This window comes from Drosophila ficusphila, unplaced genomic scaffold (genome assembly GCF_018152265.1).
Source record: "Drosophila ficusphila isolate 14025-0441.05 unplaced genomic scaffold, ASM1815226v1 contig_607, whole genome shotgun sequence".
Taxonomy (NCBI): Eukaryota; Metazoa; Arthropoda; class Insecta; order Diptera; family Drosophilidae; genus Drosophila; species Drosophila ficusphila.
The window spans coordinates 1,458,649-1,473,802 of record NW_025064537.1 but is presented as its reverse complement, the minus strand read 5'-3'; the positions used below and the strand labels follow the sequence as shown (position 1 = coordinate 1,473,802).

The following is a 15,154-nucleotide window of genomic DNA, read 5'->3' as shown; positions in this document are numbered from 1 at the left end:
AACAATGCGATTAAAAATAGCCGCCCGTTGGCCAAGGACAAATTATGGTTATTTTTGAAGCCATACAAGCTGCAGGGCGAATGGCCAGAAAGGCAAAGGCAATGGATGGCAAGACAAAAGGTAACCATTTCTTGAAGTCGTTACTGTTTCTGCTACTGTAGTTGTTGTTATGACATTGAAATAGATTCGCGGGAATGCATAGCTTTTCACTTTCACTGTCCAAGTTTTCGTTACGTTTTCCATTTATTTTTCCAGCACTTTTCTTTTTCTTTTCTTTTGCTTTTGTATTTTGTGCTTGGGCTAGATTTATCGAGGATTATCCCCCACTTTTGTCACAAACGAACGGACACACACACACACACACACAATCTATTGTTTTTTGTTTTTCGCACGTTTCTTGAAAAGCCTATGACCAACAATGAAATGCGGCCGATTGGGAAAATCCGCCGTGAGTACCGTTAGCTGCAGTGGCTTCCAAACAACTGAATTTCCGCCAACGCTTTTGAAAACACTTTTTCAAAGTTGCGTTCTCGGTTGCGGTTCGTGCCATGTGCTTCGAACACGCTCGATGCGGCATTTTCATTGTTGTGTTTTGGGTTCGAAGCGAGCCGACTGCACAAGCCGAAGCCGATTTTCCCCCATTTTCCACCCACCCAGCAAACAACGAACCGCTATCCCTTCTATCCAACCCAAAGATGCTGCAGCTCGCATACAAATGGCCAAAAACGGAGAGGCTTTCTGGGTGGGAAACTCTGGCTGAAAAGCGTATTTCCGCGCGAGGATTTCACTCAGTCTGCGGCTCTGAAAAATTGCTTACAAATGGAAATGAAGCGTGTGTGTAAAGGTAAGTAGCAACATCAAATAAATGACCATTGTTGCCGTTCTTTGGACAGGTGAGGAATGCCTGACATATGGCCCACGTCCACGTATTTTGTGTGGGCCTCTGCCAGCAAAGGTTAATGGTAAGCTTTATTAGTATTTACTCCGATTTTACAAAATGATATTAATGGCGGAGATGAAAATAAAATAACACTAATTAACCCAACCTTTTTAACAAGTTAAAGGGATTTTTTAGATTCAATTTTTGAATTTGTAGAAGCAAATTTTAAAGTCATGTATTCAAATTTTATAAAATCTGAATGTTGAAATATTCAAAAAATCATTTCATGCTTAACAAATTTTAAAATCACCTACTAATCACCTAATTTGTAATTTTGTATATTTGGATATTATAATTATTTAACTGTTCCTGATTTATTAACTTTTAACAATTGTATCTGAATTTCACCTTTACTCTTGTATAAATTGGTCTCTCAACAAATCACAAGTTTGATTAAACTTGGTCTAGTTGTCCAAATTTTACATTTAACCTAATATAGGAAAAAATTTAGTTAATATTTGTCTAAATAATCAATTCTTGTCTTACTTACCACTTACATTATTAACTACCTTTCAATCTTTTATAAGCCACAAATTGCACTGCACACAATTTAAGAAACTTTTACGAATTCCCCACATTCCGAAGCAACTCCATAATTTCCACCTGCATTCATTGCCAATCCCTTGGCTGCTCGTTCATAATAAATGATTGTCCTTCTTGTGCCCATTGCCATGTATTGATGATGTCCAGGACCTTTTGTCTGACCGCAAGTCATCACATTAATTAAGAGCACGCCACAAAATCCCACTCGAATACTTCGATTGGACTGGAATAGCCATGAAGGTCGGGTGGAAATCCCGGATCCGGCAAACTCCTAATCCTTGCCGAGGCTCATTCTCCGGCGTATTCTGAGCCCTTGGCCTGGCACGTAAAATATGCCAACTGTGAGGAATTTTGCGGCAACGCCTCGCATTGCTGGCAGCGTGTAAAATGAGCGATAAGCGAGAGGAAAGCCGAGGAAGGAAGGGTAAGGAGGAGGAATAGCATAAAACAACACACAGAAATAAATCTTTGCATTCAAAACAAAAAAAAAAATGAAATATTATAAATTTTTAAAATATGGTATAAAACTTGTTGGACAAAATAAATGCAATCATTACTATTAAAATAATAACAAGTTATTAAGGACAGTAATTGCATATTTGCCAAATTTGTATGGATGCCTATATTAATGTTTTAAGCTTAATTGTTTTAGCAAATTAAATTATACTTGTTGATAAAAAATATTTATTTTTTTCAGTGCACAGGCTGTGAAGTGAAGGCGTGAGAAATATGTGGTAGCAAAGGAGGTAGTGTTGCCTGCAGTTTATGGTGGTAGTAGTTAATACTAACGGAGACGGAAAACCTCAAGACGCAGCGAAGGAGAGCGAAAGAGAGGGCAACAGGCGAAAGAAGAGAGAGAGAGAGAGGGATAACAGAGTGAAGCTCTGAGGAGAACAATCAATTTCACGTCAATTGGTTCATATTTTATAGGCTGAGCTACGGATGCGACGACGACTACGTCGACACGACAATCGGAGGCAAAGACGCAGGAATTAAGGCTATAGTTCGAGGCCTTCACTCCGCATTTCCCCCTCCTATTGGGTTGCCAACTAATGGCCAAAACGCAATACTTGACCCAAACAATATTTGGCACTGACAGCACGGCTAAGCCCAGTCGAACAATTGAAATGTCAGCATTTGTGGGCGTGCAATAACTGCGCTGCTGGCCAAAAGGAAATGGAACTGGCCGAAAAGCCGATGGAGCAGCCAGGCGAAATGGGGATGGACCAGTGGGCCAGTAAGGGATAGCACCCAGGGAGCTCATAATTTGACAGGTCGAAATTGAAATGCACTTACTCTGGTAACAGCTGACTGAGACGTGTTGAGAAGGCTATAATCCAGGTGAACCAATCAATAACGGAATCGTTTTACTAAGAAACGTATAAGCGTATATGTAATCCAATTATGGATAAGCTTATTTTGGACAAAAAATGTAGTATTTGAAGACAAGCTTGAAAATAAGTTACTAATTTCTAAATGATACTTTCTTCAAAGTACCCCTTAGCTCCTTTTAAAAAAATATTTATACAACAAATATTTCAAAATATATTTATTACCAATTAGAATTTAAATATAAAACATTTTTTATTTTCTTATAGACTATAAAAATAAAATCAGAATAAAAGTGTACAATTTAAAAAAAAAAGCATTTCTCTGACCGTTATTTAAATTTTTTCCATTAATTTTATCAAACAAAAAACATAACCTTTAAAGCTCTTGTTTGAAAATCAGTTATATATCATTGTACCCGTTGCCCAATTTAGTTAAATTTAAAGGCGAATGATCAGCGCGTTGGCCAAAGTTCAAAACGCTGGCCTCCGGGTTGTCGAACTTTGCGATGCCATCCTTGGACTCCTCCAATATTACTGTTCCATTGCCAAACAAACGCTGACTAAGCAAAACTTTTGTTTGGCAAGCGAAGCGCGTCCTATGCAAAATTGTAACCGGAAACACTGTTCGCTGCCGCGGATGCCACGGACTGGGCCAAAGCGAAATGAATTCGGTCCGATTGGAAGCAGTCTGCGTAATTTGGCCCTTTGATTGAACCGGGCGTATGCGCAATATGAGAACATAACAAATATGAAATGCGCGTGACCGCCGCGTCTTGTTTGCCCCATTTGCCCCACTCACCCCACCAGCGAGTGGGTCCAATTAATTTGCATCCTTTGGCGGACGACAAAAGGCTTTCACGTGCAACTGGGCGTGGTCACACATTCACCTGCTAATGAGTGGGCGTGGCAAGGTCAAATGTGCAAGCACTTAGTCTAATGATAAGCAAAGAATGCCAACGGGCAAAAGCATACCGAAATTCCGCCAACAGCCATTAAGTGGGAAAGAAGAAACCACTGCCACTGGTGAAGGGGAAGGGGAGAAGAACTGGGGCTCTGGTTAGGGAAAACTACACAAATCGTTCAACACTTGGCGGCACTTAAATGGGGAAACCACATGATAAAATTAGACGATTAGCAGTGACCGCAAGTTCACACACATACAGATACTTGTACTTGGTAGACATGAGCGTAGACAAAAGGGGTAAAACTTTTTAATTAAAAAAAAAATTAAATTAAAAGAAATCGTAAAGTATAATACAAATTATTCATAACTTAAAGGTATCATTATTATAGATATTTTGAAGTAATGTAATTTCAGGAAGTCCTGGAATTATAAACGTTTGTATAAATAAAATAAATAAAAATCATAAAAATTCTATAATATTTTAGCATTTTTTAAGCTCTAAGTTATATATTGTTAAGAAATAAAAATGTATTGGATTTAGATTGACTGCAGTATACAGATATCAACCATTAATAATCACAAAATAAAATGATTAAAGTTTAAGCACGCTACAAATTTATTTTATATACTTTTTCTGCCCCTTAGTGATTTTTCTTTGCTTTTAGTTTCTTGGAAATTTATACGCTTGACTTGCTTGTTGACCGGGCAAACATTTCGGACCCCTCTGGGTGGCGCCCCTGATAGAAGCACACATCGAGTCCATCCACAGACCCCGACTAGACTGAGTAAACAAACGGAAAACGCAGCTGGCAGTTCATGCAAGCTCCATGCTGCCAACAACTAACACTCGATTTTGGAGCTCACAACCCCAACCCTAAACCCCAACCCCTTTCACCCCCATGACCTCTTGGTGGTCAACAGAATAGAACGCAAAAAACAAAACCATATAGCGAAAGAAACACACACCAATTTCGACGCAGTTCTGGTGAATATTTCCGCTGTGAAAAATCGTTTGAAATTAGTTGAACGAAACATAACGAACAGCGATAAAGCAATAAATACTTGACACAATGCCTTCGAGTCTATTGTAAACAAAGAATAGATATGAATAAATTGCCATGGGGATTATCATACCGCAAACTGTGGGAAAATATATTAAATTATATCAACAAATTAATCTTTAAAGTCAATCAAAGAACATTTATAGTTTTATTAACTTAATTGCAATCCAACAAAATTGAATTATTTTCAACACAAGTTTTTAAAAACAAAAAAACCAATGTATGAATTTGAACAATACGTGCTTATAGACTAAAATATTCAATTACAGAAAATATAAACAACCTCAAATTATCTGGAAATATTTTACCAATTTTATGGAAAGTGAAAAATAGATGTGGTCTTTTGGTTTGCTGACATTGCTCCTTTGGAATCTATTATGTGGACATTGCGAAATTCTGGTTATGTTCTGCATTTTATTGCTTTGATATTCTACATAATTTACTGAATTTTACTGGTTTAGATTTAAAACCAGTAAATCCAACAAATCGGGTTAACCACATTACTGCGTGCTTATGCAGCGATAAAAACTTTGTGGTCTATGCCCTTTTAACTTTTAAATTGAGTTTCTGGGGCAATTTGTGAATGGAAATTAAATTGTTTATCCAATGGCTTTTGTGTTTACCTTTTTTCCCCAAATTAGTTCCCAAAGGGTAATAAAAACTAGACGTTTGATGCTAAGCAGAGAAAATCTAATAAATTACAGTACAAACAACATGACAAGTTCAAGACTTGTGCGACCTTGCCTATCACAAATTGAACACTCTGCGCAGATGGGTCTCCTTGAAGGGTCTCCCGTTCTTCTCGAAGCCTTCGGCTTCTTGATAAATTTGAAAACTGTCAGTTTCGCCTGATAAGACCAGAACAATTCCAGCAACTCACTCCGGCTCACACTTTTCGGGAAGTTTATCACAGGCCACGCGCCAGTTGCCCTCGAGCACAAGTGGAAAAAAATAAGATTAAATTACATTTTGCACACAGTTGTGATTTTCATTAATTTAGTGGCACATAAACACACACTCGGAGGGCAGTCGAGGCCAAAAAATCATATAGAAAACAGAAACTTTTCGAAAAATTCCAAATCAAATAACTTTTGCAACTTTTCCTTCCGGTGGAGGGGACAGCCACAAACAAAAAACACAAAAAGTTTGCCAAAAAAGTTGCAGCTGCCTCTTAATTATGCCGCACGGTAAAAGCGAGCATATTGTTTATTTTTGGAAGTATGTAACATTTAAGTTTAATTATCTTAAGTAATTGCTTTAACTTTTATGGTATATATTGAAAAGTAAACAAATTGATTTTGAATTAAGGTGAATTTTACTTAAACAAAAACCGACGATTAAAAAAGTTATTTTAAACTAAAATAAAATTGATATAAAATAAGTAAGAAAAAAAATGTTTAATAGAGGGCATTCTTTATCCTCTACAACTTTTATCTGCCAAGAGTTTTTTTTGCATTCACTTTTTTAGTTGTTCGCACGCTATATTCATGTTTTTCATTTTGGTATTACCAATACGCAACGTTGACTAGAACAAAAGGCATATTTTGTCTTCAGCCTTGGCTGACTTCATCGAACAAAAAAGCGTTGACTAAAAAGCGTCCTCTAATAATCGTATAAACCTTCAAAGTGTTATAAAAACAGCCAGAAAGACGTAGTTACTAAAAACTCATTTGACACCATATTTTTAGCGTTTCAAAAGACAATGTAAAGTAAGTAAAATTGCATAGAAAAATCATCGATAGCAGTTATAAGACATTTGAAAGTTAAAAGATGCAACTTTTGCTACAGGAACAAATGAAAACTTGCCCCTTTTTCTTTTCTTGTTTGCTAGCAGCAGATTTTAATGTCAAATTATGGCAACTTAGTCCGTGCAATTGCAACTGAGATTAAGACTTGCGCAACTTTTTAACTGCATTTTTTATTGCACTTACTTAAAAAAACAAAAGCATTTTATGTGAAATCGATGGAATAGTGCTACAGAGTAAGTAGAGGTCAAGTGCCTTGATTTAAACTTCTACATTTACAGCAGACACTTTACAGGTGTTAATTGCCTAACAACAATTATGTGTAATTATACATTAACAGTTATTTCATCGGTTAATACAACAATTAACGTTATTTATTAATCAACCCGAACCATTTATAAAAACACAAACCTCCCGCAGTGTTCTTCTTTCGATAATTCTAAGAAGTTATCTTATTAAAGAATATTAATAAAAATAACCTTCTTTTATGGTACTTCAATCTTCTCTGGAAAGGAGCTAATACAATTTCCATTTACATTTTTTGGCAAAAGCAAAATAAAATAAAAAATCAAATCAAACGAAAAAATTTTAAAAATATTTTTCTTTAACATATTGGTTTTTACAATTAACTATTTTATATAATTTAAAAATTTACTCACTTAACTTACAAAATACAGAGGACCAGTAAGCAAAGATATAATATAACAATGTGCAAAAAAAAATTTTAAAAACACCCTAGTTTTTGCATTACTTTGGATATACTTAGTAAGTTACGTGGAAAAGTTCTGCGGTCACCTTTGCAACAGCTATATGTAACCGTTAGGGCTTAAGGGCAATAAAGTTTTTTAGTGGCTGGTAGTTCTCAACTGTTCTTCTGCCAAAGCAGCAGGTTTTTTAAAAAAGTTTTAGCAAACGCTTTATAACATAAGATGCATAATAAAAAAGATAATCATTGATAAACAAGGGATCAAGACAATTTAAAATGAATTTATAATTTTAAATATTTAAACATATGTTTATATATCTAATTTGATTCCAAATCATATTTTACATATATATCGACTATAAAAACTTTTAAAAAATACGATAAAGCTGTGAAAAACTGGAACTATATACATCGAATGGTCTATACAATATTTTAATAACGGTAACCCTTTGCAAAGAAAACGCATAAATAATTCAATCAAGTGTGATAATTGGTAGCAGCAATTAAATACTCTAAGAGGCAACAATTACGCATGTCTGTGTTAGCCACAAAACTATTTAAAAGCAGCAGCTACCATAATTCTTGTCTAACTGTTCACAATATGGAGTCAAAGCTTCCGGTTGTAAGAAGTGAAAGTCTTTATAAAATTTATTGGCTCTATTTACGAATTTTGGCTGTCGAGGGAAATTATCCGTATCGATGGATTCTGGATTTCATAGTTTTCTTTTTCATTACATTTTGGTACCCCGTACATCTAATAATTGGACTGTATAATGAACCGGTGGTAAAGGTTTTCAGGAGTCTGTACTTCACAATAGAGGTATTTTTCTGCAGCTTTAAGTTTGTGTTTTTTCGTTGGAACATGGCAGAGATAAAAGTCACCCAAAATTTGCTCCTGGAATTGGATAAAAGAGCCGAAAGTGACGAGGAGCGCAGTTATTTTGAAGAAAACTCAAAGCCAGTGGCCAACTTGATTACCAAGGGTTATTTGGTAGCTGGTTTACTATCCATAGTAACTGCAGCTGCCGCTGGTTTTGTTACAACTGGTCGAAATCTAATGTACTTGGGTTGGTTTCCCTATGATGTCAAGGCCACTGCGCTATACTTTTGGATTAGCTTTACATATCAATTTGTTGGGTCCACCCTGTCGATTGTGCAAAACCTCTCCAACGATATTTATCCCCCGATTACATTTTGTGTGGTTACTGGCCATGTGAGACTATTGGCAATGCGTTTAAGTCGAATTGGCAAGGATGGGAAGAAATCAAGTGCTGATAATACCAGGGAACTCATCAAAGGCATCGAAGATCACAGAAAACTAATGCAGTAAGAAAGCACTGAAGTCTATACGTTGTTATCATATTTGATACTCAAGATAAAGGTTTTAAAAGTTCATAAAAAGTTTGTGCGAGTGCAATTTTGGTTTTAATTTGATGTTGGTAGAAAATACATTCTAATTTTAAATGAACACTATTACGTCAAACCTAAATACGTATAAAGTAATTTTATTTATTTTGATTAAAAACATTAAAATTGCTCGAGGAAAAAATAAATAAAATTATAATACTGTTTTGCATGAATATTAACTTCTCGTTTTGATATAAATATGTTTTCATTCAACAAATACAAGATTTATGAATTAAGTAATAATCTATATATTTGATTTCCGCATTTAACCACTATATATTCTTAATTTTCTTTCAGGATAATTCGCCTACTCAGGAAAACTTTGTACTTCACCCAACTGGGCCAATTTCTTTCCACCGGAATCAACATTTCTATATCGCTTGTCAACATTCTCTTTCTGGCGGAAAACAACTACTCCATGATTTACTATTCTGTGTTCTTCGCGGCCATGTTTATAGAACTATTTCCAAGTTGTTACTATGGAACTCTGATGTCGATGGAGTTCGATAAACTGCCTTACGCCATTTTCTCGAGCAATTGGAGTGGAATGGATAGGAAATACTGTCGCTCCTTGATAATTCTGATGGGGTTCATGCTTATCCCAGTGGACATTAAAGCGGCCGGAATTGTTGGCATCGACATGAGGGCATTTTTTTCCACAGTCCGCATGGCCTACTCCTTTTTCACCTTGGCCATGTCCTTTCGATTCTAGAAGTACAGAAGCAATCAGTTAAATATTAGTTAAATTTCAAACAAAAAGTTTAGCTAATCAAAATCGCGTAAACGCAATATTATCCAGTTGCTTATTATACATTAAAGACATTATAAATGCGTCGGTAGGTTAAAATCAAAACATAATAAGAACCTGTAAAGGTAAAAAACATAAATGCTGTGTTAAGAATTAAAATTACCAAGACACTTACAAATTGTAATATTCATTAATATTGTTTAGCACGATACATATCTGTTTGTATTATACAAATCACTTATATACAGCTATTTCACTTATTTTCAATCCAAACCTTAATCAATAAAATGTTTTAACTCAAACCAAAAATATTTATTTATATATCCGTACTGTTTCACCTATTAGGGGAAGTATATAAATCATCACACTTATAATTCAGCACTGACTAGCCAGACGTTTTACAATAAATTACTCAAGGATAGGTGTGAATTGGTTAATGTAAATTATAGGGTTATCACGGCGACACCAAATTGATGGGCGTAACAATGTAAGAACAAAATGTGTCAAAATCCGAGTATAAAAGAAGAAATGCCGCAGGACATTGTAAATTGTTTCGGACATGGAGCCAAAATCGCCAGTCATCAGAAGTGAACATATCTACAGAGCTTATTGGTTGTATTGGCGTCTTTTGGGTTTGGAGAGCCACCATATTCTAAATCGGTTACTGGATATTGTGATCACAGTTTTCGTTACCTTTTGGTATCCAGTTCATCTTATTCTCGGATTATTTACGTTAAGAACCCTCGGAGATGTCTGCAAAAGTCTACCAATAACAGCTGCCTGCTTTTTCGCTAGCTTTAAATTTATTTGTTTCCGTATTAAGTTATCGGAGATAAAAACAATAGAGGTCCTTTTTAAGGAGCTAGATCAACGAGCTGTTAGTCGCGAGGAGTTTGAGTACTTTGACAGAAATACGCGCCGTGAGGCGAATTTCATTTGGAAAAGCTTCATTGTGGCCTATGGATTGTCGAATTTATCGGCAATGTCAACTGTTCTCTTCGGCGGTGGACATGATTTATTATATCCTGCCTGGTTTCCCTACGATGTTCAAGCCTCGGAACTAAGATATTGGTTAAGTGTGTTATACCAAATTGTGGGAGTAACTCTGGCCATACTTCAGAATCTGGCCAATGATTCCTATCCACCGATGACTTTTTGCGTGGTTGCTGGCCATGTGAGATTATTGGCAATGCGGCTGAGGAGAATAGGTCATGGTAAAAAGGAGGATCAGTCCTTAATCGCCAAGCAATTAATCGAAAGCATTGAGGATCATAGGAAATTAATGAAGTACGTAACTACCAAATCAAAATAGAATTAATTATGAATAAATACCATTTCAGAATCGTGGAGCTGCTTCGAAGTACCATGAATATTTCCCAACTCGGCCAATTCATCTCCAGTGGAGTGAACATTTCCATAACTTTAGTCAACATATTATTCTTTGCGGAGAACAATTTTGCCGTAACTTACTACGGAGTATACTTCATATCCATGGTGCTGGAGTTATTTCCTTGCTGCTACTACGGCACCTTGATTTCCATCGAGATGAGCCGCCTGACATATGCTGTATACTCGAGCAACTGGATCGGAATGGATCGGGGATACTGCCGCACCCTGCTGATCTTCATGCAGCTCACTTTGAAGGAGGTGCAAATTCAGGCAGGTGGAATGATTGGCATCGGCATGAACGCCTTCTTCGCCACCGTGCGATTGGCCTACTCCTTCTTCACGTTGGCCATGTCGCTGCGATAATGAGTGCTCCACTCATTTGCATATTCGCCTCAATTTAATTACCACTAATGGCGGCCATTAACGGAGGCTTTATGAAAATTGCATTGGCATCGTTTAAATGCCGCTTAGCGGCAGATTATGCACGCGAAAAATTCGCACTTAAATAAAGTATAATAAAAAACAAATTAAGCAAACCTCTTCGCCTCTTGCTCAGTTTAAATAAATGTGGCAATTTATACAGGAGCTACCAACAAAGTGGAGAATTATTGTTTAATTTCTTTTATTCACATAATTGCACTGTAAACAAATCAATCATTTGCTCACTTGCGTAAACAGTTCTTAATTAAATCGATTCATTATAACTATTTTATCCTGTAATGAATTGTAAAGCCCTCTTCCCAGTTATGCTAAATACACTCAAAACTGCACCCATTTTAAAACCTTCTCTCAGTGCATGTGTCAATGCAGCTGCATAAAAGCCGTCACCTCACCGGCGAATTTCCATTCAAAGAACAATGGTCACCGTCGATAGTGTGAGTTTTTACCGGCCGTTCTGGCTCTGCATGCGAGTGCTTGTGCCGACGTTCTTTAAGGACTCTCCTCGTCCTGTCCAGCTGTATGTGATGGTGCTCCATGGTCTGGTCACCCTCTGTTTCCCCCTCCACCTGGTGCTGCATCTCGTTGTGCATCATCCTTCGCCGGCGGACCTCCTGAAGAACCTGACCATGTCCTTAACCTGCGTGGCCTGCAGCCTGAAGCATGTCGCCCATTTGTACCACTTGCCGGAGATTGTGGAGATCGAATCGCTAATTGGCCAGCTGGACAAGTTTATCTCAAGTGAGGAGGAGCATCGCTACTACCAGGATTACGTGCACTGCAATGCCAAACGCTTCACGCGGTGTCTCTACATAAGTTTTGGCCTGGTTTACTTGTCCGGTTTACTTGATTTTCCTGTTCGGTGTCATTGTTCAGATCTTAACTGGTACCTGGGGCATTCTATACCCCGCGTACTTTCCCTTCAACATTGAGGACAATCGCGGGATGGCTGCTGTGGCCCTGGCCTACCAGGTAGTCTGCATCCTGGTGGAAGGCATTCAAGGCCTGGGCAACGACACTTACACTCCTTTGACTCTGTGCCTTCTGGCTGGACATCTGCAATTGTGGGCCATTCGCATGGCTCAACTGGGATTCTCTGAGGAGAAAAATGACAGCAATCATCATCTGTTAAGGGACTACATTGAGCAGCACAAACTCCTGATGAGGTAAATTTGACCTATTCTTAATTTTTAAAAAATATAAATAACAATAATAAATTTTTTCACTTATTTAAAACTACAATTTAAACAATTTAAAACCTATTTGAAACTACAAATGTAAACTACTCATCAAATTAATCGATACAAAGTCTACAACATATCGATTTCCAATTAAGCCTAACCATCTTAAATAGTTAAAAAATTTTATGCTTTTTCACAAAGAATCGCAATTAAGAGGATGTGTTTTTATTTTATTTCATAGAATTTCTCTAATAATTAATTTTGCTACCATTAACATTTTGTGTTTAAAAACGCTATTCAAAACTGTGCTAAGAACTGGAAATATAAATACCTAATTATCCCTCCTAAATCCGCATTGGTTTTTGATCCTACAGATTCCACCAACTTATATGCCAGACCATCAGCGAGGTGCAATTGGTGCAACTGGGGGGCTGTGGCGCCACCCTGTGCATCATTGTGTCCTACGTCCTGTTCTTCGTGGGCGACGCCATCGCGCTGGTCTACTACATGGTTTTCTTCGGAGTCGTTTGCGTCCAGCTCTTTCCCAGCTGCTACTTCGCCAGCGAAGTTACCCACGAGGTGCAGAATCTCCCATATTCCATCTTCTCCAGCAGATGGTACGATCAATCGAAGGAACACCGCTTCGACCTGCTCGTCTTCACCGAAATGACCTTGAGGAGCAGGGGGCGGGTCATCAAGGCGGGCGGTCTCATCGAGCTGAATCTAAACGCCTTCTACGCCACCCTGAAAATGGCCTACTCTCTGTTCGCCGTTGTGGTGCGGGTAAAGGGAATATAAAAACGGATGGTTAATTAAATAGCCACCCCGGCCACCGTATTGTTATTGATTTCGACCCCCCTGAAATCGGCCAAAAGTGGAGCAATCAACGCAGAATGAAATTTCATTAATTGGCCCCGTCGCGATACGCAAATAAACAGTTTGCCACACGGATATTCTGCTCTTTTGGTCGAACAATGGCACATTAAAGTGAAACGATTTGTTTACGAATACACACAGTTTTTATTCTGATTTCTGCTTGCGTAATTTGTTATTGTAAACCTTGTATAAATCTCAATGAAATCTGGCTGCTCTGTGTTGTTGTAATTATAATAAAAAATGTATGCCAATCAGCGAGAAATATAAAAAAAATGCATGTAAATGCTATTTATCGCAGTATGGAATTCATCCTTGAAGTCGCTTTATTGCCATTTTAAATTCATTGCTTCTCTGCACAGCACAGTTTTCCCAATTCGTCAATATTAATTTTTTTCCATTTATTGACTTATGACAAGAGACCCTGGCTTTTTCTTTTTAGGGTCGACTTGCGCCCCAAAGTGCCTACGTGATCCAAACACATTTTTCCACGCCTTTTCATCTGGAGAAATTTAATCAAACTTAAAAGCCTCTGCAAATCGATGTTCAATTTTTAAGCATCTCCGGCTCAGACGCACATTTTATGACTGATTTTTAATTAAAACTCTTACCAAGCGGGCATAATTGAATTCGGATATGGTTCCGCTGCATTGCATTCGATGTTTTTTGGTGGAAGCTTGTGAAACCAACAGGGATACCCTTGATTTAAAAATATTTGTTAAAAAATTGATATAAAAAAACTAAAAAAATTTAATTAAATTTATAAAATAGATAACGCGCAAATTATAAATGAAATATAATATATTTGTCATAACTCAGAGCATTAAAAATGAAAAAAAAATTAATATTGAATAGATACCCAAAATTATTCGAATAAATGTCCTCTTATGTTGTTCCGTCTTACAATTTAAATGGTCGTTAAAAACCACAGAAAATGCTTGCTTAACGAAGCAACCGTGAATGTGATTAAATGAATCGACATGGAAATCGTGAAGATGGGACATGATAGCATCTCGAAACGCGAAACTCATTCGCAAGGCGGATATGCTGAGGTGGAAACAAGAAATATATTAAAAAATATTTCACTGGACTGTAGGCTTTTTGTCTGAAATGCAAATGAGGAAAAGCCGTTGGGATTTCATGCCGGAAAACTGCACCGGACAACGGACTGCATAAGTAACCAGGAAGGTGCCACATGACAAATGCATTGAACACTTGCTCAAGGACTTGAGGTGTGGGGTGGTGTGTGGCGGTGTAAGGTTGAGTGGGGTGAAGTAGGGTGTTGCCAAGGACACGCAAGGATTCGCACCGCGCCGGTGGCAATTTATTGATGCCAACGCAACGATGAGCGCGTACAAATTGCTTGGAGTGATGGCGGATACACTGGAGTACAATTTCTATATATTAGTTAAATAAAATTCATTTAGAAAATAATTAATTAAATATGCATTATTTGACAAAATAATTATTAAAAAATATATTTTAAAAATTTTTAATTACATTTTGAAGCCTTAAAATAACAAAATTGTTCAATATATTATTTTTAATATTTTTTCCAAAATATGTAATACTTGGAATTATTAAATATTAGTTTTCATTTGGCAATTATGTATTTACTTAAAATGTGTTATATCGATAAAAGTTTTTAAAAAATCAACATAAATGTTTTTAACATTTGTTTTTTAGTTTTTTGTTCACTTTTAGAAGGCTTTTAAACCGGAAACCGCTTTAAACCGCTTCACTTTTGTGACATTTTTCTCACTGTATTTTGAGGAGTTCGACAAGGGGTTGTGTCAGTTCAATTTGTCGCCTCCAGATGGCGCTGTCCTATCTGTCGAGCGCGCAGTGCCCAAGCAGCCATTAAAATGTCCCCCCAGCAACACTTTGC

The 15,154-nt window shown here is 37.1% G+C and overlaps 3 protein-coding genes across 3 annotated transcripts; all 3 read left to right on the top strand.

Annotated features, from left to right (window-relative positions):
* The first annotated feature begins 7,831 nt into the window (after positions 1-7,831).
* LOC108093469 (odorant receptor 33a) lies at positions 7,832-9,349 on the top strand. The gene is made up of 2 exons (XM_017193554.1): positions 7,832-8,556; positions 8,935-9,349. Exons 1-2 carry the CDS (start codon positions 7,832-7,834, stop codon positions 9,347-9,349), a joined length of 1,140 nt encoding a protein of 379 aa, XP_017049043.1.
* Positions 9,350-9,944: 595 nt separating this feature from the next.
* On the top strand, positions 9,945-11,137 carry LOC108093479 (odorant receptor 33b). The gene is made up of 2 exons (XM_017193564.2): positions 9,945-10,672; positions 10,726-11,137. The coding sequence occupies exons 1-2, from the start codon at positions 9,945-9,947 to the stop codon at positions 11,135-11,137; spliced, it is 1,140 nt and encodes a 379-aa protein (XP_017049053.1).
* A 494-nt stretch (positions 11,138-11,631) lies between these two features.
* LOC108093480 (odorant receptor 33c) lies at positions 11,632-13,191 on the top strand. The gene is given in 3 exon segments (XM_017193566.2): positions 11,632-12,051; positions 12,053-12,378; positions 12,768-13,191. Coding segments are annotated over 3 exon segments (1,170 nt in total).
* Positions 13,192-15,154: the final 1,963 nt, after the last annotated feature.

Bases quoted from the DNA above. Each gene is read 5' to 3' on its own strand.
- LOC108093469 (XM_017193554.1), top strand. From the start codon at position 7,832: ATGGAGTCAAAGCTTCCGGTTGTAAGAAGTGAAAGTCTTTATAAAATT. The intron at 8,557-8,934 runs GTAAGAAAGCAC...ATTTTCTTTCAG, and splicing joins GATCACAGAAAACTAATGCA to GATAATTCGCCTACTCAGGA.
- LOC108093479 (XM_017193564.2), top strand. From the start codon at position 9,945: ATGGAGCCAAAATCGCCAGTCATCAGAAGTGAACATATCTACAGAGCT. The intron at 10,673-10,725 runs GTACGTAACTAC...ATACCATTTCAG, and splicing joins GATCATAGGAAATTAATGAA to AATCGTGGAGCTGCTTCGAA.